We start from the raw sequence: 27,958 nt of genomic DNA, 5'->3' as shown, positions 1-27,958 counted from the left end.
GAGATATGAGGTTTTGTCCCAACAATAGCGATATCTTTTTATTGATGGTTAGAGACACACATTCATGAAACTGAGCGTACATAACAGTTTATTCTAGAACTCGCCTGGAGCGCCACACACGTTTACATGTTTACTGTCCTTTACAAGAATTTGAAATGGATATGGAGATCTTGGAATCTCTACTAAGAAAAAATACTGTCAAATGTTATTTTAGCAGTCAATACTGAACACCAGATCAAATAATTCTTTAAGTAATGCAGTGCATGCAGGTTTTTTCAGTTGCACCAATCTCATTGAGCGCTGGCTCAACGCTGTCACTTTCTTTGGATTCTCACAGTCTCATGTGTTTTTTTTTTCTTCTTTTTCCCACAAGCCCACTGCTGGGGCCTGTAAGTCATGAAAATAGCCAATCACAGGTTCACTCCGCTCCTCCTCCCAATTTCACACCCAGTAGGACTCTTACTGGGATTTCATTTAGGTGCCTGAATAGTATTGGCTGGTTAAAAAAAATAAAAATAAATAAATAGACAGACTCAAGAAAAATACAGATATCTAAAAAAATAGTATAGTATAGTAATAACAGTACTCGTACTGGTAATTTATCTGTGAACGTGCGGTTGTCGTGTATGTAGGTACAGGAACAGGAAAGAAATCAACCAAAACAGAGCTTTATTTGTGTGTCTTGGTCTGAAGAGCAGCAGAATTATCCATTAAACTCCAGCAGTCCTGGATGTGGTCTTTTCCCCACATGCACAACAATACGGGGGGTACTGTTGTGTACTAGGGGAAAGGACCACCTCTAGGACTGCTGGTGTTTTGCCAGAGCATTATATTTACTAAGTTTAAAGTTACTTTGGGTGAAATATTTTAAAGGATATTGCACCCAACGGGATTTTAATTTGCCTGTCTTTTAGAGTTTTTATGAGTATTTACCAGCTAATGAAAAACCCCGGACCTGGTCTGCAGCAGATGTGCTATAGGCAGCAGGTCACATGGACACTGGCTGGCTCTGAAAGGGCACCTACATGTCCTCCACAAGGCATGAAATAAAGCTTTTACACCCTATAAGGACTCTGCTTGTCAAATAGGGAGTCATTTCACCTTCGTTTGGAGTTAATTAGCTCCGCCGCCCAACTGTGTGACCTCAGAGTCTCGAAACACAGCAATTTCTTTATGGTGTGATTGGAGCACCTTGACTTGATCCACTGGCAAAGGCAAAGAAATGGTTTTATTCAACGCCTGCTCTCTCGTTCTTAATCTAACTCATTTTCTCCCTCAGTCTGCCTCCCTCATTCACTCCTAATCTCTCTCTCATTTTCTCTCGCTCATTCTCTCCCCCTCTCTTCTCTCATTTGCTCTCAGTTTTCTCTTTTTTCCTTAAAGGAGCCTTGCTCCAGGCTAAGTCAGAATAAATGATATCCAGTGCGAGGTGTTGGCCTCCTGTTGCCTGGTTACAGCTTTGCTTTCCCTCCTTCTTTTTCCCTGAATCCATCTTCTTGTTCTTCATTTTTTAAAAATCCTTTCCTCCACGCTCCAACGACCTGCACAACTCCGCTGTAAATCATGTGCAGAAAGCGAAGCTCCAAGGTTTCTCTCCCACTCACACAGCGCAGACCTTTACACTCAGGCAATATCTGAAATATCTGCTCTCAATTAACGGCCCCTGTGACGGCCCACTCCTGTCGGCTCCTGTCCAGGTGAACTCTCCTCTGTCTGTTCATAAACTGCAGAAATGTCAAGGCTATGGCAGCCAGTCTGGGTCTCACATGAGTAAGACAGAACTGAGAAGTTTCCAACTGCTAAGTAGGAAAAAATCCATCCATCCAACTCAGAATTCATTCTCTCAGGCATTTCTCTAAGTTGTGTTAAAGTAGTGTGTGGCCAAATAAGTGCTACACTCACAAATATGTCAAGGTATGGAAGGAGAATGTGTTATGATTTTCCATTGATTAAGACATGACGTTATTTCTTGCTCTTACTTTGCGACTTAATGTATTGTAACTTGGAAAGAAATTGTTTTTCAAGAACTTTGACATATTCTTTCCCGCCCACTGATGCATGGTGATGATCAAAACTAAGAAAACATTTTAGAAGTCCTTACATTCTGACGAAAGATTATAATAAGATTTTTTTTCTATTAAATGATATGCTGAATCTAGCTTAATATGATCCCACACATGAACTTCTAATAAGGCAAAAAGATCCATTTTGACGTCAGGTTGACTTTAGACAAATTTTTGTAGTGTGTATCTGTGTGTGAAATGCTTTAAAATCACTAAATACAAGCAGATACTTGGATAACTGGAAGTTTAGTCATTCTTTTCAAGATTTTCTGCAAGCTTTCATGTAATGCTCACCATTAACAGTGAATTAAATAAAATTTACCATGTAAAATATATAAATTTATGTATGAATTTACAACCGTTTATATTCACATAGCAGTCAAACAAGTACTAACTTACAGCGAGCGTCTTCTGTATGACTGTGCGTAAATGCTGTTGTGCTAGTGTGTATTAGTGTGTATGCACACACATTTTGCCACCCTGCGAGCACAGAAAGTGCGTCATGAGAAATGATTCACCTGTAATTATTCATGTAAAGTCATCCAGCTGAATTAGACATTTTTTAGCCCCTGAAATAAACAGACCAGTTTCCACACTCTGCAAACAGATTTAGATGTTTGGAACCAAATTAGAGTGTTAGTCAAGTGTGCTCCCCAATCTTTCCTCAGGGTCAAAGCATGCTGATGTCAGGTTTCTGGGACGACAGAGTAATGGTGCCTTTGGAGGGTCATCATTAGTCCTCAACAAGTTTAACCATATCAAGCCTTATACCTTACTAGTTATCCATCTTTTTACATCAAAACTGTACACACTGGATGTGATATGAATTTATATATATATATATGACATCTCATTCCAAATCCATAGGCATTACAATGGAGTTGGTCCCACTTTGCAGCTGTAACAGCTTCCACTCTTCTGAGAAGCTTCTACAAGATTTTGGAGAGTGTCTGTGGGATTTTTTTGTCCAATCAGAAGAGCATTTGTGAGGTCAGACATTGATATTGGCTCAATCTCCATTCTAGTTCATCTCAAAGGCGTTCAATGGGATTGAGGTCAGGGTTCTGTGTGGGCCAATCAAGTTTGTCCACACCAGACTCACCCAGCCAGGTCTTTATGGAGCTGCTTTGTGCACTGGGGCTCAGTCATGCTGGAACAGAAAAGGAACTTCCCCAAATTGTTCCTGCAAAGTTGGAAGTGTACAATTGTCCAAAATGTCTTGGTGCTGAAGCATTAAGGTTTCCCTTCACTGGAACTAAGGGTTCTAGACCAACCCCTGAAAAACAGCCCCCATATCATCATCCCTCCTCCACCAAACTCTACAGCTGGCACAGTGCAGTCAGGCAGGTAACGTTCTCCTGGCATTCGCCAAGCCCAGACTCGTCCATCAGACTGACAGATAGAGAAGCTGATTGGTCACTACACAGAATATGTTTCCACTGCACCACTGAGTCTAGTGCTTTACACATTACTCATCAGTACAAGCAGTGTTTGTCTAGTCTGAGTTGGAGCTGATTTTGGAGACAGAGCTCCACACTAAAAGAAGCACAAAACAAGCGGGTTCATATTAAATTTAATAAAATTAAATAAAAAGTCTTTAAGTGCAAATAAGAGCAAGTTACACACATGCTCGAACTAATTTACTGTCGTCCGAATAAATCGCACGAATAAATCACATGCTGTGTGTGATGGCCTTAACAATGAAAGGCAGCTGAGGTGTGAAGTCAAGGTTGTGGCAAACAAAACAAAAATCTATGTTTTCTTTACATATCGATTAAAAAAATCACAATCACACAAAGTTGGGAACTGACTAACATCAATATAAGTGGAAAAGTTGCACTTTAGCCAGTTTTACATGTTGCAGCCCAATCTGGCAAACAATATACCAAGTTTTAACAACATACAATATACCATTAAGTTTCTGCCTGCCTTCCACTGTGTTCTTCCAGTTCCACTGTAGGCAACAACGTATTTCATGTGTAGTATTTTCCAGTCATTATATTTTCCGCGTTTTCACAACAATGATCGCTGTTACGATTTGATCACATGATGATTTTCCGACATTAAAAGTTGACTAGGACCATCCAAAAAACACTTATACACACCTGGTTAAAATGGTCATGTGAGCGACTCCTAGCCAGGGTTTGCATTTAGACTGGAGAAGACTGTAATAAACTCCAGGGACTCTGGAGTTCGTCAAATATTCACAAGGAAAGCTTATGACTTCTTTCATTAAGAGCTAGAGGGGTGTGTGTGGGGGGGTGGTATCTTTCTTCTGAACAATGACTGCACTGAAATGTAGAGACGGCAGATTTGATAAGGTGCTAATTAGATTACGCACACAGGAACATCATGCATTAGATGCATTATGTGCAGGGGTCATTTACTACAGCCATTCTGTGGTTATAATGGATGGAGGGATGAGAGAAGAGACAGAAGATACTAGAGTTATGCTCACAAAACAGGCATCTCTCCATCTCTCTCCTAAAGAGCACAGCCAATGAAATTACAGCAAAATGTAACAAATTACAATATGGCACTTTTGTGTTGTTTGGACTGTTTGTGAGTGTAGAGAAGAGCCTTTCCCCAGCTTATCTCCAAAACAATGCTTTAGAATCATGTTAGCTTTAAGTCATGCGTGTAACAGCAGTATAAACTAGCAGCGCGGCTCAAAACTGCGATTACATTTTTAGCAGGCAACGTTCTCAACTTGCTAATGCTGGTTAAGTGCTACTTCTGTTCTTCTAGTGGTTCTTCTCAGGGTTCTCTCCCGTGCTTTTATGTAGTTTATACTTTTGAGTCTTGGCTCCTCTCAGGGTGTTTTCACACTTGCCCCGAATACCTGGTTCCGCACCTAGGATTCTGGGCTTGTTTGGGGGGAGGGGCTCATTAACACTGGTTTGCTTTCACACACATTGATTGCACATTTTAACCACTGTTGTATTTTTATTTTTGTTTTAAAAATTGAATCCTTGTTTAAACGGCTTTATTCTTTTATTTATATGACCCTCACTGTGCATTTTGTGCTCCTCTTCTATTATTCGGTTTATTTGTTCGAATTGTTGTTCTATTCCTGATTATATTTTTACTTATCTCTGCTGTCGGAACAAAACCTTGTATCTCCAAAATGGTGACTTTACAGGAGAAGTAAAAAACATACTTTCCTTTAATGTGAGTCAATAGAATCTGACTTTTTTCCAAGTCATTTGGGGTCATTTCTTTTGGTTCATTCATTATGAAATGTACACACAGTGTGAAGAGCAACAGGCATTTTAAAATTACTTCAAAAACTGAAAAACGTCGAAAATGGCAATATGAGGTTTTGTATTGACAGCAACGTTATCCTTCTCTGTTGTTTACTCATCTTTACCTGTGTTTTAATTATCTTTCTCTGTTGCTTTTGCTGTAAAGCATTTTGAGCTGCATTTAATGTATGAAAGGTGCTATATAAATAAAGACTTATTATTCTTATTCGTATTGTGACATGATAAGTCGAAGCCGTCACGTTACAAAACGAACCAATCATGCAGCAGCGCTAGGAGCGGGTAGCTTCACACATGCAGTGGGCCGCACCAGAGTTGGCTGGAAGCGAACTCCAGGCCACCGATTTCAGGAGGACCAGAGATCGGGCTCAAAAACAGCTTTCACACTTGACCAAACATACCGAACTCGCACAGCAAGCAGCCTGGGTTTGGAAAAAAGCCTTGATGCAGGCCATGGTGGGATGCTCCACTTCACCTTCAGCTTTAGAGTCTGTGACACGTAGAAAGTGCCGTATAATAAAACTGGACTGAGCTGAGTTTTTGGTGTAGCTGTGTGAGTAAGGGACACAAATGGGAAAGACACTGCAGACGTAAGTGGTGGACGGAGATTAGAGGGTAGAGGACTGTAGAACAAGCTGACCTCAGAATAGAGGAGAGTTAGTCAGTCGAGACTAAAGCAGTTTTGTATTACGGCTGTCTGCTTTATCTCTATTACAGAAGAATGCAGCTTTCTTACATCACTTTTGGTCCAGCCGTCACGGAAGACACACACACACACACACACACACACACACACACACACACACAGACTGTGCATCCTGTTCAAGGCTGTGGAGCAAGAATCTGATTTTCTGATACTGGCTCTGAACAACTCAGACTTATACCTGGTCGTGCACATTAATGGTTCTTCAAGCATTCTTCAGTAAAGGCAGGAAGCTGTTCTACATAGGTTCTATAAGGGCAGGGGGCTGTTCTGTTCTAATTAGATTCTATAAAGGCAGGGGGCTGTTCTACTTAGGTTCTATAAAAAAATAACCTTTGCATGCTTAACCCCTTAAAAATGTTTTATTACACACTTCAATAACCTAAGAACAGCTCCACCAGTTTGCATTAGAGTCCCTGTAGTTACTAAATAATAAGGCTTAGTATGTAATAAGCCTGAGATTTTAATGGTTTAAATTATTCTCTGCATGGTAAAATGGTTCTTCAGATTTATGGAGAATGTGTTGTACATGGTTCTATATAGAACATTTTTGAAAATGGTTCTATCTAGCACCAAAAATGCTTCTTCTATTGTTACAAGCTTGACACTGTGAAAACAGAAGAACCATTTATGGTGCTATATAGACCCATATTCTCCACAATCAAATTCTCCTTCAGTCCAGCCAACCATTTCACCATGCAAAAAAACATTTAGAATGGAATGAAACGGTTCTACATGGAACAACCTTTTTTGAGTGTGTGACTTGTATCTGGAGACGGTGAGTAATCATGAGGTTAAGAAAAATCAACATCCAGGCCGCTGAAGGCTACTGAACTGAACCTGGAGAGATTCATGTCAGGAGCTGAACTGAGGGAGCAGCGATGCCTCTGTTAGTGGCCGCGATGTGAGGGGTGGTTCATCCCTATAAGCAGAACAGCAGAGGGAGGAGCCTTCACAGTGCTGGGAGGGGCTGTTGAATGTGGCTCGCAGAGACGGCCAAGCCACCGTAACTGACCTCCTGAAGCGGTTTGAGTGATCAGATTTAAAGCTGTTTTAAAAGAATATTGGGTGCATTTACACCTGCATTTTTATATGTTCAATATGCCTGAAACAGCCAGGTGTAAATGAGGTCTCAGTGTGCGTGTATGTGTGTGTGTGTGTGTGTGTGTGTGTGTGTGTGTGTGTGTGTGAGAGAGAGGGAGTATCTGAATCTGACTGAATTTGAACTCCAGGAGAGAGCATGATTGATCTCCAGAAACACACACTCACACACACACACACACACTCACACACACACACACACACTTGTCTCTGTCTCAGTAAGAACCCTCAGAGCAGAGCAGCTACACTTCAGGAGATCTAATTAATTACTGTAGAGCTCAACTCCAAACAGCTGAGAGAGAGAGAGGGAGGGAGGGAGATAGAGAGAGAGAGAGACACAGAGAGACACAGAGAGAGAGAGAAAGAGAGAGAGAAACAACACACAGTGCTCTCTCTTTCTCTCATTCTCTCGCGTACTCACTCTGATTCTCTCTTTCTCTCCCTGCTCTGCCCCCCATCTCTTTCTCTCTTATCTCTTTCTTTCTCTCTCTCTCTCCTTTTCATTATTGTGGATGAATGAAGTTCTGTTTTTAATCCTGCTTCCGGTTCTTCTGAAAGGTGGAAACAGGTGATTAGCAATTTAGCAATTACGGAGATAAACCTGAGGCTGATACACTTTCTCACAGGGCTAATAAAGTCTACAGTGTTTTTGTGTTTAGGCTGGAATAGAAGGGGAACACCACGGCTGGAAATGGATGAGGGACAAAATTACACGAACATGGTCTTATTATAACTGCATACATTTTGTATTATTATTGTTATGACTATTATTATAGCTGAGTGGTATAGCTGTGACTTACAACAGTAACAGTATATAGTTAAAATAAGAGCAGTCCTTCTAGACATGTATGTTTTTCTTCAAGCCTTAACCAGCAATCACTGAAACGCCAAGCTGGTTTTGTACAGCACACAGGCTTTACACAAGACTATTATAATGTAGAATTACCATATTTATAAAGCTCTTTGTCAAAGCTAATTCAAAAACGCCTGATTGAGGCTTTAGCGGCTCCTCAGATTTTAATAAAGATGTTACTCGCTGCTCCTTTAATACTGTAACAAGGGAATAACAAATATCAGTCACTCTGTCTCCTAGCTTGGTACACAAGCTGTACTGGTATGAGTTTTACGGAGTGCATTCTTTTGACACTGCAGTTCTTATGCTGTTCTCAGTCCAAAGCCTCTTGGTCTGAGATTCTGATGAATATGGCCAGAGCAACTTTTGAAAACTTTTACTAACTTCTGGGTATAACTCGGTGGAAAGTAGGTATGGAGAGAGGAGAGGAAAGAACCGAGAAGAGTACAGAGCCCCTCAGGTTCGTACTAGACCATAAGTCACAGCTAAAGAAACACACTGCAAACGGTAATAATACAAACAGGCTTTTGATAAAGTCCTGCTTAACCCCTCAAAGTCCCAGGCTTATTGTATACTAAGGCTTATTATTATTCAGTGCAAACTGGCTGAGCTGTTCTTCGGTTATAGAAGTGTGTAATAAAACATTGGGCCTGCTGATGGTCCCTGGCCATTTTCAGGAGTTAAAAACTGTTGTAAACAAATGAAGGGATGCCTCAATAGATGCTGGTATCCGGTATCGGTCTAATACTGTGCTCAGTAAAAAAATCTCCCCGATACCAACATTCCTCATATCGTGTGACGTAAGCCTGGTATATGCTGCTGTGTTCATGAATAAACATTGTGAATGAGGAGCCACTGCCTTTTAGCCCACAGCTAGCACAGTTCAGACTTAATATACAGCAGATACGGTCAAAAGGTGTAGATCTATAAATCAGTTCAGTAAATACACCACATTTATGAGCGCTACCCAGCGACATGGAAATGCCACACAACAATACAAAAACATCACTTATCAATATACGCATCAATATGGAATGTGGGAATGCCATGTCAACATAGAAAAGCTGTAACAATGTGGACAAGATAAAGAAAACCCAACATCCACAGCAGATAAAGAGCAGAACAATATTACTGAGTACTGTCAGTGCTGAACTGCTCATTAAATCTGCTTCTAAACTGTAAATGTCTATGGCCTATATCATGAAATACTGACTTTTCCCCACTAAAATGAGTTTGATGTGGTATGTAAACAAACTTGAAAACGTACTATTCACTCCTCAGTCCAGATATGAAGCTGGCAAGCCAGTGTATTTAACCTATTCAGCCTGCCAGCAGTTTAGCCCCACCCATTCACACTGAAGTTATAAGGAGTGTTGCAGCCCAGACTGCTTTTTGAATGAGGCACAATACAGGGCAAGCAATCAGAACAGAGCTCATTTACATATATCAGTCCTAAAGGCACAGTGGTAACGTAAAAATAAATTATGTCCGATATTGGTACATAAAGCCACATAAACGTCGTAAGAAGATCCCATAAAAAGGAAGAAGAAAAGCAAGGATGCAGTTTAAGCTTTAATGCAGGATAAGATTAGGGTAGAGACACTCACGTCATGGCCTGGTAGATGGACTCCACGCCGAACCGCATGGCAAACTCGTCCACTATCTCCTGAGAAACGTCATCAAAGTAAACCTTCCACGCCTCATCACCTTTGACCTCAGGAATCTTCACAGCTCCGTTGTTCTTCACCTCCGTCAGGTAGTGGAACAGGTTCTGCACAGGTAAACCACACACCAACAGGTTACACATGTCAAGAAGCTCATTAAAACAAGGTAAAGTACAGATTCTAGAGTTTCAGTCCACACCACACCTGTGTTTGTTAGTAGAAGAAGAGATATTTTATTATGATTTGAATTTGTAGTTATCAGTGCAGGTCTTGTTGTGCAGACTCTTAACTGTCCATATCGAATGTAAACTGAACATAAATGTAATTCATTATGCAGCTCTGTAATTACATTTAAACAGTATAGCATGAATGACACTCAAACTTCAGACCCCTTAGGGTTACTCATTCTAATTGATATGAATGCACATGTACAGTTGAACTCACTGAAAAACATGCACTTTTTTAAAAATAACTTGTTTAATATGTTTTAATACTCTGATTACATTAAGGCCCAAAGAATGCAGCGTTCCAACTGTAAAGTTATCATGCGGCAACAGAGCCGCAAAAAGTCAACCAGTGAAATTCATTTTGTGTCTGGAATTAGAATTAGACAGTTTTGTTAATTAATCTATTCACACACCTCATGTAAACATGTGTACTGGCCATGGGGTGGAGCCACTTTCTCCTCTCCCTTCATCTCCACACTGATCTTCAGCCTGATGGCCCCAGATACCATAGACTTATCTGTCCGTTTCTCTGTAAGGAGAGAGAGAGGGAATACAATTTACATTTTTACTTTTGCCATATTCAAATCTCTGACAGTTCAATCATGAGAAACAAAGAGTAAGAGGACAATGTAAATCTATCTATAGCATAGATATAGAGACAAGACAAAATCTATCTAACTCCCCTCGTCAAAGTTTAACATATTGGAATAAATAAAGTGTGTATAACTTTCAAACAGGTCACATTTTACATTTTAGAATATGTCAGCTTCTGCAAATCACAGTAATTGTGCATTTAATGCTACGTTCACACAGCAGGTAAAAGTGGCCAAAATCTGATTTTATCACTAAATACGATTTTTTTGTTTGGCTGTTCGCACTTTTAAATGTGACCAATATGCAACATATGTCTGAACAGATCAGCTCCTCCCACATGCGCAAAAGAATAATGCTTCACATTGTTTCATGCGGCTCATCCAGAGGTAATCATCACTGCCACTGAATGCCAGTCATTCCTGAAGGGTTCAGTTTCATCTTCACCAGCATCACAATAGCGATCATGAAGCTTCATTGACTGACAGCTGGGCTCATCACCCAGAATCGCCGTAAAAAGGGCTCAGTCACTTCTTTGGTTTGTGTTTTCGGATTCTTTAAACTGTGTTTTCAGCCTTTTAACTGTTCTTTGACGCTGCAGCCTCGTTCTCCATTTGTTTAAAGATTTCTATGAAGATGGAGAGTTATGGATGAGTGTTTTCTAATTTTTCGTTCAGAAAAATCAGCCCAAATGTTTATGAGGTCTCAGTGCAAAATTATTGAGATACATATATCAGATACATATTGGATTTCACTATCTACCTACCTACCTACCCACCTACCTACCCACCTACCCACCCATCTATCCATCCATCCATCCATCCATCCATCCATCCATCCATCCATCCATCCATCTAATGCCACAATATCTAAGGCCTCATTACATTTGCCTAACTACCAACATTCAACTAAAGTCATTTCTGTCCTGTTATAAATGAACAGACACATCTCTGTAACTCTCATAACAGCACTTCATGATGTACAGCTAAAAGGCTAGATGTTAATTAAACAGTGTAGTGCTAATATGACAAGACCTAGATTTCAGTGCCGTCACGCTTTGTTTACATCTAAATTTGTGACATTTAGTAGATGTTCTTATCCAGAGTGACTCACAGAAGTGGTTTTGTTGCCTACGTAGAATAATTACTCTTATGATAATGCAAATAAGCCAGGCTCACCCTCAAGCTAAAAAGAAAATGCTAATGGATAAATACAAACACATACCTATACAATACAGAGAGCCTGCAAAGATCTCCAGTATTACCAGATTCTGTTCTTTGTCACTGGAGTATTTAAGACACACTGTTTGCTTCTTTAGTTTTGCACTAGAACTACAAAGCTAATGTAGCCACTAATTAGCACAAACTGTGTACCTAAATCTAATAGACTTTCTTACTTTCTTCTGACACTACATTACATACTGTTATCTACATATAGGGACAAAACTATATTAGCATAGCTAAAACAGTAGCAGCCATCTTCAAGCCTGGTTTTTATCCACACTTTAGTCCATGTTTATAAATAACAGTAAGCAGGTCTACGAGAGATTACTTAATAACCTGAGTTATGTGAGTGTGTACTAATTTAGGTATGCAGTTTGCATGATGCTAACTGGCGATGCTAATAAGCTTCTATTACTCGTTAGCTACATTAGTCTCGTAGCTTCAGTGCAAAACTAAAGAAGCAAACTTCAGACACGAAACATGTCTTGGTTAATCAATTACATTTGAGATAAGGGTAATAGCTGTGACAATCTTTCAGAATGATTGTGTGGATCATATGAGTATTACAGAGCATTATAGAGCACTTTTTAAATGAAGCAATAGAAGCCATATCGCCCCCTACACTTCCTGTAGTGTATTACAGTCTGTCAGAGTGACTGTGTGGATCATATGAACATTATAGAGCTTTTTAAATGAAGTAATAGAAGCCATATCGCCCCCTACACTTCCTGTAGTGTATTACAGTCTGTCAGAGTGACTGTGTGGATCATATGAACATTATAGAGCTTTTTAAATGAAACAGTAGAAGCCATATCGCCCCCTACACTTCCTGTAGTGTATTACAGTCTGTCAGAATGACTGTGTGGATCATATGAACATTATAGAGCTTTTTAAATGAAACAATAGAAGCCATATCGCCCCCTACACTTCCTGTAGTGTATTACAGTCTGTCAGAGTGACTGTGTGGATCATACAAACATTACAGAGCGCTTTTTAAATGACACTATAGAAGCCATATCGCCCCCTACACGTCCTGTAGTGTATTACAGTCTGTCAGAATCACTGTGTGGATGATATGAACACTACAGAGCCCTACAGATGTTTTTTTTTTCTGAATAATTGCTGTGAAGTTATATTGCAGTAGTTTACAGTGTGTTTTCCAAGCTTTCACTCCAAACTGTGAGCAAGACACTTGATTTAGCAAGCAGCAATATTCCAGTAACACCAACTCTGACTGCAACCCCTCCTTTAATTTAGTATTCAAACGTTTCATATTTAATTCTGGAGCTGTTATGAAATCTCAGACTGGCGAGAGTCCTCTGTTGATACCACGTCCCAGGATATGAGGAGGTTATATTAACATTCCTACAAATGTTTGGGGTTATTTATATCAGTCTGGCCTGCTGCTGGTTCTGGTGTGAAAACAGATGGAGAGGAAATGGAAATGTTGCCACTTCAGTTTGGCCACAGTTATGGATGGAAATTACTGATTAAAAATGCACAAGCTTTCGGATGCAGCCAAGAAGAATGAAAACATTGTTCTACGCCTAAAAACCTCAACAAAAACAAAGCTATTCGTCTTACAGCGAGCAGACGAGAGTGCTGTCTCAGTTCACAGTACACAGACACCCATTAGCATTATCCAGGAGAACTACCATACACCATTCAGCCTATAAGGAAGGTGGACAGTGTGTGGAAGTACAAGGTAGGTGTTTCTAATAAAGTGGCCAGTGGGCGGAAGTACAAGGTGGGTGTTTTTAATAAAGTGGCCAGTGAGTAAAAGTACAAGGTGGGTGTTTCTAATAAAGTGGCCAGTGTGTGGAAGTACAAGGTGGGTGTTTCTAATAAAGTGGCCAGTGTGTGGAGGAACAAGGTGGGTGTTTCTAATAAAGTGACCAGTGTGTGGAAGTACAAGGTGGGTGTTTCTAATAAAGTGGCCAGTGTGTGGAAGTACAAGGTGGGTGTTTCTAATAAAGTGACCAGTGTGTGGAAGTACAAGGTGGGTGTTTCTAATAAAGTGACCAGTGTGGAAGTACAAGGTGGGTGTTTCTAATAAAGTGGCCAGTGTGTGGAAGTACAAGGTGGGTGTTTCTAATAAAGTGGCCAGTGTGTGGAAGTACAAGGTGGGTGTTTCTAATAAAGTGGCCAGTGTGTGGAAGTACAAGGTGGGTGTTTCTAATAAAGTGGCCAGTGTGTGGAAGTACAAGGTGGGTGTTTCCAATAAAGTGACCAGTGTGGAAGTACAAGGTGGGTGTTTCCAATAAAGTGACCAGTGTGGAAGTACAAGGTTGGTGTTTCTAATAAAGTGGTCAGTAAGTGCAAGTACAATGTAGGTGTTTCTAAAAAAGTGGCCAGTGAGTAAAAGTACAAGGTGGGTGTTTCTAATAAAGTGGCCAGTGTGTGGAAGTACAAGGTAGGAGTTTATAACAAAGATGATATTTGGTTGAATCTATTTATTGCAGTCTAAATGACAGCTGGGCTTTACTGTGTGTAATATGTACTAAGGATACATACCGAGGTTGTACCAAACATCCATTTCTCCGCTCAACATCCGGACCTCAATGATGGTCTGGCCCAGGAAGTCGTCAGACTCTTTCTTGAAGTGCTGCTTCACACGAGACTTGATGTCATCATCCTCATCCCACACACGCACTTTTATGCGGTCAGTGGCATTGTGGCATTCACTGGAACACAAAAAGAACAGAGACAATGACCACATGCACATTTATATACAGAAACACTAGGCTAATGCTAGCCAAATTCAGTCAAATGCTAAGGTAGTTTTGTTGTACTTGTACAATGACAACAAAGGCACTCATTTATGATTTACATTTATACCACACACACACACACACACACACACACACACACACAAACACACACACAATATGCTAGCACAGTTGTTTCCTGAATGTCTTTAAAGGTCACATGCTCCAGTGAATCTCAAAACAGGAGCTTGCTCTTTTGTGGCCACGCACATACACTCCCATGTCACAGGATGATTGACAAAGGAAGACCTGACAGTCGGACATAAAAATGGTCAAACTGCAGCACCACCGGCCGACAGGTCAAGTGACCATTAGCCTTTAATGTTAAAGAAAAAAACTCCTACAGTACATACTGGAGTTGGTTACTGGTTTATATTGTAGCTGCTATAAGAACATATTCTAACTCAATTTGTTTATTCCTTATGATTTTCTTATGATGTTGTATTTAGGGAAGTAGGATGATAACAGAGTCACATCAGTACAAGCAGATATTTGCTTTAAAAAAATACCGGCAGTGATATTTGCTGATATTGGTTGATATTTCAAATCAATATTTGATGATGTATTTATTGATCTCAGGAAGAGCAGAATGTTTTAGGCGACACTGGGCTGCTGCGCTAAAATACCTGTATTCTGTTCATTTTACTACACTTTTACACTGCAGAAATACTAATAACACTGCAACACTACAGAAAAACAATAATAATGTTAATCCAGGTAAATGAAGCAATAGAAGCCATACCACCCCCTACACTTCCTGTAGTGTATTACAGTCTGTCAGAATGACTGTGTGGATCATATGAACATTATAGAGCTTTTTAAATGAAACAGTAGAATCCATATCCCCCCCTACACTTCCTGTAGTGTATTACAGTCTGTCAGAATAACTGTGTGGATCATATGAACATCACAGAGCACTTTTTGAATGCAACAATAGAGACCATATCGCCCCCTACAGTTTCCTACAGTTAAGAAACAAAAAGCTTGTGACAAACACTTCAGCAGTTAGTTTAGTAACTAAGTAAAGTAAACTAACTTTAGTGACAGTTTAAGAACAAGAAGAGAAACACGGTCCATGGTACATCACTGAAAAACATTATGAGAAAAGCATCGTATATGTCTCTTAACTCTAATATCCATGGAGACGGATGATCATGCTGCATAAGCATCATCCACCATTCAGCTCTCACACCGTGAAAAAACACATTACGATACAAAAGAAGGATAAAAGCAAGAACATCTGGCTCTCTAAAACAGCAGGGGCTTAGGATAATGAAATCGCTCTCAGTTCAAAGCATCTGCTTTAAAACTTTAACATCCGCATGTTAATGGCCATACGAGTGGCAGGAGATGATGCTCTTTTGCACTTTGACTCCAATAAAAAAGCGAATGTGCTATATTTGGGGGTCCTGAACCCCACATCATCTCTGAAAGAGCAAATTAACTCTTACATGGGGCTGTGAGCAACAAAAAGAAAAGCTTGGTGTAATTTTATATAATTTATCTTCTGGAGATCACTGAAGCAAGTGTGACAAAGTGCAGGTTCTATTCTTTCAATCCATACCATATTTGTGTTTGTAAACACGAGAGGAGATATTTTATTTTCAATTGAATTTGAATTTGTTTTAGTTCACATTTTGTTTTTTTTTGGAAAGAAGATCATCCTTTAGATTATTAGAAGACTGAAAAGAGTCAATTTGCAGACTTAAACCTGTCAAAACAGAATGCAAACTGAATCTAAATATAACTCATTATATAACTATGTGATTAATTATGCGATTACATTATGTAATGTAAACTGAACGTTCAGCAAATCGTCAATAATAATGGTAGTTTCGGCAGGGCTTTCTTTGCAGCGAGTGAGCTGTGGAGAGACAAACTGCTGCTTTTTATCCCCAGGAGAAAGAACAGAGTACTAGTTTAAAATGGAGAAGACAAAGTTTTACAGAAGAAAATGAGACCAGGAATGAAAAAAGAGAGAGCAAACAGAAGAAAAAGAAAAGGAAATAGTTCTTCCTCCCTCTTTTAGTGGCCTGTCACCAGACATTGGCATCACGCTTCAGGCCCGATGGCTGTGAAAGCAAGAGAGAGAGAGAGAGAGAGAGAGAGAGAGAGAGAGAGAGAGAGAGAGAGTGAGAGAGAGAGAAGCAGAGACCATGGGAGAAAGAAGAGAAAGAGAGGAGTATATATATCAGAGACAGAGACAAGTAAAAAAGAGAAAGACGCTGAGAGAGACAGAGAGACAGACAGAGAGAGAGAGCGAGAGAGAGAGAAAGATGAGGAAAGTGAGGATGAGAATGAGAAAGAGGCAGAGAGACCGAGGAAGAGAGTGAGTGAGTGAGTGAGTGAGTGAGCGAGTGAATGAGTGCGTGAGCGAGTGAATGAGTAGTTTCATCCTCCAGCCTGGAGCACAGGGGGAGGGGAAGCTGTGTAATTCTTGCCCACAGATGGCGCTTCCTGCCAGGCAGAACAATGCCCTCACACGGCCTCTCACATGGAAGGAGGAAAAGCATCGCAGGCTAATGCGTAGGAACGTGCTGACGAGACTGCAAACGTGTCCATTATTTACAGGAGTTTGGAGGCTTTCAGGGTGTAATTGAGGTCGAGCATTTACTGTAGAGTATGAAATGCTTTGGCAATAAGCTGGGAGGCCATACGTTACAGTGGTTTCACCCCAGTTATCATGATCTAACATCTCACCACCAATCTTTCCAGAGACTTTGGGTTCACTGTACAAAGCCTTCTAAGGCAGTTTCAGATGTGGACACATTCTGTCTGTGTGTTATATATGAAACTGGAGTGTGAGTGTGCACTTTATGGGCTATTTATTAATAATTGATCTTGTTCCAGATGTGAGGTCAACAGTTTGACCATATGGGGGATTCCTTTCTTCTCATTTTTTAGATGTTACTGTTAACATTCTTTTGTTTATTTGCCAGCCAACATACCAAAATATACCAATGCATAGCCAACACAGTTTGAGCAACTAGCAGCGGTCAGTTTTGTGCAGAACCCAGATTTATCTATCTAATGCACTGAAGCCCAAGCTCACATAGATTTGTTCATTTCCACCAGCAGCACCTGATTTAATTTAATGAAGTGCTAAACAGCTAAACCAGGTGTGGAATAATAAATACAATTAATACAGACATTCTTAAATAGAAATATTTTAAAAAGTTAAACACACACACACACACACAGATATATATATATATATATATATATATATATATATATATATATATATATATATACATACATATATATAAACACATATACATAAAACTGCTCGTCAATCATTCTGAAAAGTGCATGTACAGGATATGAAAATAATAGTTCTAGGGTTGAAGATGAATACCAGTAATAACTGGAGACTTCTACAGATTACTGAGCTGTGGATGAAATGAGTAAAAGAATTTAAGGGGCCGTCAATGACTGACAGGTGAATCAAGAAATGCATTCATGGATAGAAATGGTGAGAGAGTGGATGAGTGACAGAGAAAGAAAGACAGAGAGAGAGAGAGATAAAGAGAGAGAAACAGAGAATCAGAGAATACAGCAGGCTCTGCATCTAGAAAGATGAGAAAAGAACAAGAACTGGTTCTTAAAGAAAAGACTCTTTCTTATCCACTCTAATTCCTCTGAAATCCACCAAATCAGGCAGTATTGAAAGCATCAGCTGTCTCCTGTAGTCTGGGCCCATAAAGAGCGGGCTTAGGCTTTAGAGCGACACACCTGCTTATATTTGACTCACTGTGGGAACAATTATGCAGCTGAAAATGACAGACATTTCTTTTTTTCCTTCAGAGCTGTCTCTGTTTCTTTCAGTACAGTCTTTATTTATTTATTTATTTGATTATCAGAAGGATCAGGATGGAAAGAGATTTTATATATTGTCCCGTTTGCTGTCCATGGTGCTGATAAGCTTCTGCTGCTGACCGTGGTGCTAAAACAGTATGGTGTGTAACGTTTCTCAAGAAGAACTTCACTAAAACTTATTAACCAAAAACTCAAACTTGAAGACATGACGCAGTAAATCTACAGAAGGTGCTGTTGCTGGAACTGAACGGTATGTACTAAAAAAGGAATGATTTCTCCTTTTCCAATATCAATACTGGTGTAGTATTGCCTGAAAGTGATATGGATCCTATTTTTTCTTTAAAAACTACAAAGATTTAAAAAAAGCTATTATGTATATATAGCAAAACCTATTTCAACTGAAGCACTCTCATACTTCTTAAAGCTTATTAAACACAGAACAAAAGTTCTGTGTTTTGGAGCTTCCTTAGTTAAGCTGTGTATTTTTGTTCTTTGCTAATGTTGACAGAAATGTGTATGATTTGCGAATTTTCGTCTTCATGGGTGAGCAAGCAAGTCATATTTATTATTTTTTGTGTTTAAAAGCCTTTTCATTCTTTGATATGAAGAAAGCTGCAGTTGTCCAGTTTATCTGGACAGGGCCATAGTTGTGGAGAGGTGTGAATTGTTTTTCACAGCAGGAGGTCTCACCCCTCCCCCTTTTACTGCTCATTGCTCACTAGCAGCTCAACACAGTCTCACAACATATCGTGCACAGAGAGTCAACATTGTATTAGTTCATCTGATAACAGAGTTAAAAGGAAACATAATTTATTTGATTCCATTCAAATCAATTTTCATTACATTTGTTGAATGGCCACTACAGGGCCGGCAGAAAGAGGTTTACCTCTTAATGGCCAGAGCAGGCCGTCAGCAAGCCTAAAGCTTGATTATACACTTCTATAACCTAGGAATAGCTCAGCCAGTTTGAAGTCCTTGTAGTATCTAAATAATAGAATGCAATAAGCCTGGGATTTTAAGGGGCTAAATTGTAGCAGTGAGGAATGAAACCCTGAACCCACCGGCCAATTAAGAGGTAAACATGGCCAGTTAAAAGTGTGAAGCTTTTCTGCAAAGCTGACTCAAGAGCGTCTCCCACACATGTGCTTTGCTTTGCTACTCAATGCTTTCATGTTAGCATTAGGCCTGTGTTGTTATCCTGACCAGCTTTACTTTGTTTGCTGTTGCACTAGAAGAAATTCTGTGGTGCTTCAGGCTAAATTTGTTACAGAATGTGATCAGACTTGTTCCCTTTTTCCTCTACTATTGAATCCAGCGTGTTCTGCAGCACTGAAAAAAGAGATGAATTTACACATTTGAATCATGAACCATTGTTCAATGTAGCATTATCAATCGATGTGCCAATCAGATCGATATGTAGAGTGGTTCTGAGAGTGGTTCTATACTCTCAGAAATAAAGGTGTGAAACTGTCACTGGGTCAGTGCCCCTCTTGTCACTGGGGTGGGACCCTCAAGGGTGCATCTCAGCACCTTTAGTCAGGGAACATAACTGAACCATAATCCACTGAAATGATATGTTCTAAGCTGTACTGACTCCACACACCCCGTCTCGTCTCCAGGCTTTTATTTTACTGTTCTGTTTTAAAACATTCAGTTATGAAAAGGTACAAATATGTACAACCTCATTTCCAAAAAAATGGGACGCTGTGTAAAATGTAAATAAAAACAAAAAGCAATGATATGCAAATCATTTAAACGCTGTATTTAATTGAAAATAGTACAAAGACAACATATCAAATGTTGAAACTGAGAAATTTTATTGTTTTCTGGAAAATATTTGCCCATTTTGAATTTGATGCCAAACAACATGTTCCAAAAAAGTTGGCACGGGGGCAACAAAAGGCTGGTAAAGTTGTGTAATGCTAAAAAACACCTGGTGGTTAATTGGCAACAGGTCAGTAACATGACTGGGTATAAAACATAATGTCATTAAAAGATTCAGAGAATCTGGAGAAATCTCTGTATGCAAGGGACAAGGCCAAAAAAACAGTATTTGCTGGTCGTGATCTTTGGGCCCTCAGGCAGCACTGCATTAAAAACAGACATGATTCTGTAGTGGAAATCACTGCATGGGCTCAGAAACACTTCTGAAAACCACTGTCTGTGAAAACAATTTGTCACTGCATCAATAAATGCAAGTTAAAACTCTAAAATGCAAAGAAAAACTGTATATAAACAGAAATGCTGCCACCTTCTCTGGGCCCAAACTCATTTAAAATGGACTGAGGCAAAGTAGAAAAGTGTCCTGTGGTGTGATCAAAATTTTAAAATTCTTTTTGGAAATCATGGACCCTGTGTCCTCTGAGCTAAAGACCACCCAGCTTGTTATCAGTGCACAGTTTTGTATTACAACAGCATTGCCCCGTATTAAAAGAGTCCTGGTGCTAAACTGCCTGAAGATCAGACCTGTCACCCACTGAAAACATTTTTGTGCATTATGAGTGCATTATCAGTTCCCAAACGCTTACAGAGTGTTGTTAAAGAAGAGGTGATGAAACACAGTGGTGTACTATTCTTCTGTAAAAATATGGTTTATTTGATTTGCATACCATTGCATTCTACTTTTATTTACATTCTGCACAGCATCCCAACTTTTTTGGAAATGGGGTTGTACTTTTCAACTGGGAAAAACTTATCTGAGGTACACAATTGGACCTTCAAGCCACTGATGTACCTTTAACATTAAAGAATGAAAAATGTACCTGCACAGAACCTTTATATCTAACAGTGTATAAAACTGCAGTGGTGTTCAGATCTAGAAAGCTACAGAAAGTGCTTGACTCCTGGATCTGTTTTGCTGTGCATATGGGGGCATTACCAATGGAATATGGGAACTCATATTCCTTCGGCATTATACGACCATACAATGCAATAAACCGACCTAATGATTCCCATGAGATGGCTGCTGGAACTGTTAGCGATCTGTCACCATGTTTAACAGTCAACAACAGACATTGAGGGTCAGAGGCTTGTAAGGCTTGCCCAGATCTAAGGAAATGGCAAAAAGATTTACATTGTGAAGTTTTCAATATTACCTCTGGTATATTTTGATGTCAGTTGATATCCTTTGTATAGAACTGCATAATTGGATGTAAGACTGTATCTGATGGTCTTGTGGGTGGTTGTTAGGGTCTTGTTTCCTCTGTAGCTTTTACTCAGTTTTGGAAACTCATCACTTATTTCACTTTCTCCTTCCTTATGCAAGAGGATTATCTTATATCTAATCACCTAAAATATCAGAGTAACTTATACTTAATGGCTGTTTTGGCTACTATAGTTAAATAAATGAAGGATGGGCTCTGACTGCTGAACAGTGCTGTGCATGAATGCTCTCTCACGCTCTCTCTTCTATTTGAGCTCATTACTCTGCATCCGTTTCCCAGCAGTGACACAGTGGAAGTGAATTAGGGTCCTGTGCTTGTTCTTTCCCATCATATTTAACACCCACAGCACTCAGACAGCTCATACAGAGAGTGAGTGCATCACTGTGCTGTGATTTCTGTCTGTTCAACCTCTTATTACTACACTCTTTCAGTACACTTATTCCCTTTATGTTCTTTATGTTTTTCAGTGTGCACACTAATCCACTGTATTTACTGGAATGTGTACATCATTTACACTTAAATAAAATAGATCAAATCAGTTGTAATTGTGTTGATGTGATGTATTAGTTACAGCCTAATACATCACTTTTTCAGGGCACGTCTTTGCGTGTGCGCAAATACAATCATCTACATTAACTATTACACATGCATTCACGTATACTGTATGTGGAGCAGAGATTTCCTCCTAGGCGTCTATTAACATTCAAATGCTTTGCAGCAGGTGGGCAAAATAACAGAAACAAAGAACTTAAAAGGACTTTTAACCTCAATGTTACTAAATCAACCTTAAAGGCATTAATGCAGGTGAACCGTATTATGTTTAATGCCCATCAGCAGCACTGCATCAGCTACAAAAGACGACTGACAGTCAGCATTTTTATAGTTTTGCAAGTTTTCAAAGCAGCATGCGACCAAATAATTTGTGGCGGATTTGCAGGTGCAACATTACTTAATGTATCAAGCAGAACAGCCATGGCAAATGTGGAAAAATCACATCAGCAAATCAGTAAAAAGAAGCAGTGGTTGCAAATCAGAAGCTACAGTCAGGTACAGAGGGACACCTAAAACAAAGCTTCATTGCCATTAATTGAATTGGCCCCAAAGAAGCCCAGCATCAAGAAAACCTGTAGGATGCAAATTTCACTGAGATGTGCTTTATGGTAGGACTGCCATTCAGAAGATACAGAAAGTAACACTGAAAACTTCTAAATCATCGTTTCAGCATCTGAAGTGGACTCATACCGCTGAGTGATGGCTTCTTTTGCATATGTGAACATGCCAAATGAACTCAGACCCCTCTAAACAGCCCCAAAAATGCACCAAACTGAGACCACCTCGAGAGCTCGGTTTGTTTGTAGTTCGTTTTGTGGTTTGATTGATTTGTGCATTGTGAAAATCACATGGCCCCAGTTTGCTTTTGCTTTGCTTTATGATGAAGACATTGAGGTTTACCCTACACACACAGCCACAGCCTTCCAGCACTTCAGCAGGTAAAGACAGACCACCAAGGATCATTTATAAGGTTCTACTCAGGATAAAGCCTGTCTGTGATCTGTGGCAGGGCAGCAGCGTTGACATATAAAAGCGATAAGATGCGAGAGCCTGATGAGCATCATGTTACCGTCTTAAAGGCTGATGCTGGGCACGCTATGCAGTTTTAAACTGCTTTCACTCTGATCAAATCAAAATTCACCGCTGCTCTTTCAAATATAATATTTTATTGCAGATGCAGGACCCACCGCAGCAGACATGCAGGATCATTTTTCCAATTTTGTGTGATGCACTTCGGCCTATCGTATCAGCACAGCCAATGGGAGAGCAGCAGGCGTTCTAATAGTTCTTCTCGCCACCTGAAAGGTCATTTTTATCTGAGAACGCTGCCCACTTTGTGAGCACTGCGCAATAAGACATGGTAAAATCAAAGGGGCCTAGCGTTAGAGTTGTTGTCCGAACAAGTAGTAGTCTGAGATCTCAAAGGACCAGAAAGAAAACTAAGTCCACTTCATAGTTCACTTACATTGTGAACACAAATAGAACTGAGGTCATTTGCAGTTGGTTCCTTTTCAGGTTCACTTTAACAAAACTGAGTGTGGTTTATTTAAAAAGAACTGTATGTGAAAACACTGTGAATAAAGGCTTCTTGTTTCTCAGTTCTTCAAGACTCACAAGCCTCCAACCCTCAGTGTCTGTTGTTGACTGTTGACAGTGGCAGATCACTAACAGTGCAGCCATCTCATGGGAATCATTAGGTTGGTTTATTGCATTGTATGGATGTATAATGCCGAAGGAATATGAGCTCCCATATTCCAAGATGATAATACTCCCATAAGCACAGCTAAAGCAATCCAAGTGTCAAGCACCTTCTATAGCCTTCTAGATCTGAACACCACTGCAGCTTTGTAGGAACACAGAACTGGAGAAGTGTAGGCTTTCCTTCTCAAGGAATGGTCCAAAACTCCTCTACATATCGATCTGATTCCTATTATTCACAACACTCTGCTGGAAAATGGTTCATGATTCAGATGTGTTGCATATGAATAAAATATGTTACAGCACAACTGATGTCGGGAAAGAACAAGCACAGGACCTTAATCCACTTCCACTGTGTCACTGCCGGGAAACGGATACAGAGTAATGAGCTCAAATAGAAGAGAGAGAGAGAGAGAGAGAGAGAAGAGAGAGAGAGAGAGAAAGAGAGAGAGAGAGCACTGTCCAGTAGTCAGAGCCCATCCTTCATTTATTTAATTTATAGCCATAATGGCCATTAAGTATAGGCATTTTTAGGATATCAGACGTAATCAAGATGTTTGATTACTTCAGAAAATGATCAACCAGCTTCTAAGACTGAACTTTGGAGGTGTGTCTGCAGATTCTTTGAGGAACTGAAAGTGAGTCTCCTGAAAAGAACGAGGTAAAGAGCGACACACTGAGCACTCAGACAGCTGAGATTAGATTTAGTTGGTGAGGCGTCTGTGTCATTTTTTGTTAAATATAAGTTTCTGCTTTCCTGATTCTGAAAGATGAACTTGTACTTAATGGGTGTTTTGACTGGAAATGAAATAAATGAAAGAGTGATCTCTTTGTCTTTTGCACAGTACTGTGTTTAAGTGTCTGAGATAGCGAGAGAGAAAGAGAAATACAAAGGACAGAAAGAAATACAGGATGAGAAAGAGAGAGAAAAAAGCAAAAGAGAATTACAGAAAGAGAGACGGAGAGTGCAACAGAGAGAGAAAGAAAAAGAACAAATGAAAAGAGCATGAGAGCTCTGATAGTGTTAGAGAGAGAGAAGGAGTGAGAGAAATGTGAGGATTTGAGAGTGTTTTCTGTAGATTGCATCATCACCTCCCCCTCCTGCTGCCTCTGGCGGAGTTTCAGGTGCCATTATTTTATTCTCCACTTTATTTTCACAGCCTTCACATTAGTAATGGCTTATAGCTCCTGCTCTCTCTGAGCTAAATCACCCCAGCCTCTGCCCCAGTGCACTCCTCTGGGCACCAGGGACCAGACCAAAGGCTTATCCATACACGGTGCAGACAGATTACAGTAAATTACTACTGCCTTTGTCCTCTCACAGGCCTGAGAACTGACATTTCCATGCCCCGCCCACAAACGCGCTCTTTTGTAGCAACTGTTGCGAGCTTTACAAAGTGCTGTAAAAAAAACAATTCAACCCATTCAGCCTAATGAGAAACTGTAGAACAGACTCGGTTTATATCACAATACCTACATTTAGAGTCGGTTATTCATTCAGCCTAATGAGAAACTGTAGAACAGACTCAGTTTATATCACAATACCTACATTTAGAGTCGGTTATTCATTCAGCCTAATGAGAAACTGTAGAACAGACTCAGTTTATATCACAATACCTATATTTAGAGTCAGTTATTCATTCAGCCTAATGAGAAACTGTAGAACAGACTCAGTTTATATCACAATACCTACATTTAGAGTCGGTTATTCATTCAGCCTAATGAGAAACTGTAGAACAGACTCAGTTTATATCACAATACCTACATTTAGAGTCGGTTATTCATTCAGCCTAATGAGAAACTGTAGAACAGGCTCGGTTTATATCACAATACCTACATTTAGAGTCTGTTATTCATTCAGCCTAATGAGAAACTGTAGAACAGACTCAGTTTATATCACAATACCTACATTTAAAGCCAGTTAACAAACTTAACACAATGATGTTTTACATTTTTGTTGCCAACTTCACCCAGTAGATAGGTCACTCCTAATCACATGATGCTACCAAGCTGGGACGATGAAGGCACCTTGACTCTTCCAAGACACGTGAAGCTCCAGAACATCTTCTCAAACTGCTGCTAATGCAACGTCACTGAACAGCTCAACACGCTTTTAGGAGAACACTAACTGCTAATTCCGTTACATCAGCTAACAGACACCCATGTCGGCTAGTATTGTGCCAGAGGCGTCATAAAGTTGGAAAATTAATAGGGAAGCTCATAACGTCTCAATGTGGCGTCTGTTTACGTGAAAAGTCCCACCCTTCAACAAAAAGAGCCAATCAGCTTGCTGGTTCAACCAATAGCGGGTAAATTCCAACTCAATGTTGAGATCTGTGCAACCGCTGTAGCCAGAACAACCCGAAAACATTTTTGTGCGTTATTTGAGCCAAACCACACAAACTTTTTAATACAGTTTTGGTCGGATTTCATCAGTGATTTCCAGTATGTTTTTGAAAAGGTAATTTGGCCTTCAGTTCCGAGTGTTTTGGTCTCTCCCCATTCAAAGAGACAAGAATCTGGTCTTATACGGCTGGAAGTCACTGCCTGGAAGCATTGTAAAGATGGCTGCTGTGGGTGAACAGCCTTTCCTATAAGGACTCTGATCGCGCCGAGCGATGGGGACACTGAGAACCATACCTACACTGAGAGAGAGAACTCCCTCTTGGACTCCTGGCCACACATGCCTGTGGCATCTCTGGGGAACAAACTCGCCATCTCCTGGGAAAGTAACATTGCTGCACTTTGTTCTGTCAGTATATATGGCAACTATATTGGGGCAGTAACTTCAGTCATGCTGCAGCAGCTAGTGGAGTGGGATGTCAATTTAGCTAGCTAGTAATATTAAATAAACTTTTATAACAGTGTATCCTTCCACCAAATCAGTATTTAAATATTAAAAATTAAGAAAACACTCTAATTTACGTATTTTAACTAAAACTACAGTTTGTCATTAGACTGAAAAAGATTTTTAGCAGCGTTCTGTAAAACTTGTATAACTTCATAACAGTAGCTAACGGAACGCCTTAGCAGGCGAAGCCTGAATAGATCAATTGGCCAGCAGGGCTGAAAGCTGGTAAGAAATTAATGGAGGGATGGGGAGGAGGGAATGCAGTGGAGGTGAACGTGGGGTTAGGAGGTTGTGGGGTCAGCAGTCACTGGGATGATCAATGGTCATTTCGAACTGGACAGATGGTCCGCCTTCTTGACCATCATCAATATAAAATCACCGTGAGTGCCTGTGGCACCTTTTTATAGAAAAGCGGCTGACTTACATCACCGTGACTCATTTGCTAAGCAAGCACTATGTTTTACGGGTCATGTGACTTAGGAGGCCTCACTGGCCGACTACACAACATCAATAATTATTTCAATGTCACTAGCAAAATGAGCTTGGAAGACGTAAAAAAAGACACTGTCACTGGAGATGGCTAGAGCGCTGGTCAACTGCTAAAAGTCGCTGGTAATAACAATATTATGCAGTTATTTGATATTCTTCATTTGCAGCTAGTCAACTCAAGGTGCTGCAAGTTAACTTTATTTTAAATTGAACTATTTTGAAGATTTTTACTGCTTTATCTCCACAAAGTCATTCAGAGTGGTTTGATTCCACTGTACAGAAACGTATCGACTGACTTCTTTACAGTAGTGAATCTGAATTTTCATGTTCATATTCAACTTCATATTCAGAATTTCTCATTCGTTTCTCTTTGAACTGAGCAAGGAAATAGCATCATAAACATCTTACAATCTATACTGCATATATGTTCATGAGTAGAAAAGAAGATATTTTATTATGATTTGAGTTCCACTGTCTTGTTTCGCAGAAAGAAAACCCCATACTTTTGGCACATTTGCCAGATTTCTGTCATTTCTTTCTGACATTACAGAGTAAATTAAATATTACATAAATGCAATTTATTACACAGCTATGTGGTTATGTAATTATTTAATTACATTCAAACATAGCAAAACAACAATAATTATACTGTAATAATATTAGTACATTAATAATAATAGAATACTATAATTTATAAAATATAAAGCAGGATGTAGATGCTGTTTCTACATAAAATATCAGGCAAATGACTGTAGTGGTCAAAGTCAGTGATGACAGCTGAAATACGGCAAATATGACAGGTTCTTAAAACCTTTTATCTTTGATCTTGCAGAGCAATAAAAAATACAGGATGATAAATGAATCAGTACGAATCAGACATCAAAGATAAAACAAATAGACAGACTAAAATGGAGAACAGTACAGAGTAA

General features: G+C 39.7%; 1 protein-coding gene across 1 annotated transcript in view; it reads right to left on the bottom strand.

Annotated features, from left to right (window-relative positions):
* Positions 1–27,958, bottom strand: part of LOC118818061 (protein unc-13 homolog C-like) — a 284,943-nt gene that overhangs the window by 177,493 nt on the left and 79,492 nt on the right. The window contains exons 9-11 of the mRNA XM_036585171.1: positions 14,203–14,372; positions 10,288–10,403; positions 9,591–9,754 (exon numbers count right to left, since the gene is read on the bottom strand). Coding sequence (XP_036441064.1) covers positions 9,591–9,754; positions 10,288–10,403; positions 14,203–14,372 — 450 coding nt within the window. The remainder of the gene's footprint in view (positions 1–9,590; positions 9,755–10,287; positions 10,404–14,202; positions 14,373–27,958) is intronic.

The sequence above is a fragment of the Colossoma macropomum genome, unplaced genomic scaffold, assembly GCF_904425465.1.
Source record: "Colossoma macropomum unplaced genomic scaffold, Colossoma_macropomum, whole genome shotgun sequence".
Lineage (NCBI taxonomy): Eukaryota > Metazoa > Chordata > Actinopteri > Characiformes > Serrasalmidae > Colossoma > Colossoma macropomum.
The sequence above is the reverse complement of the archived record's forward strand: the minus strand, read 5'-3'. Positions and strand labels throughout refer to the sequence as shown.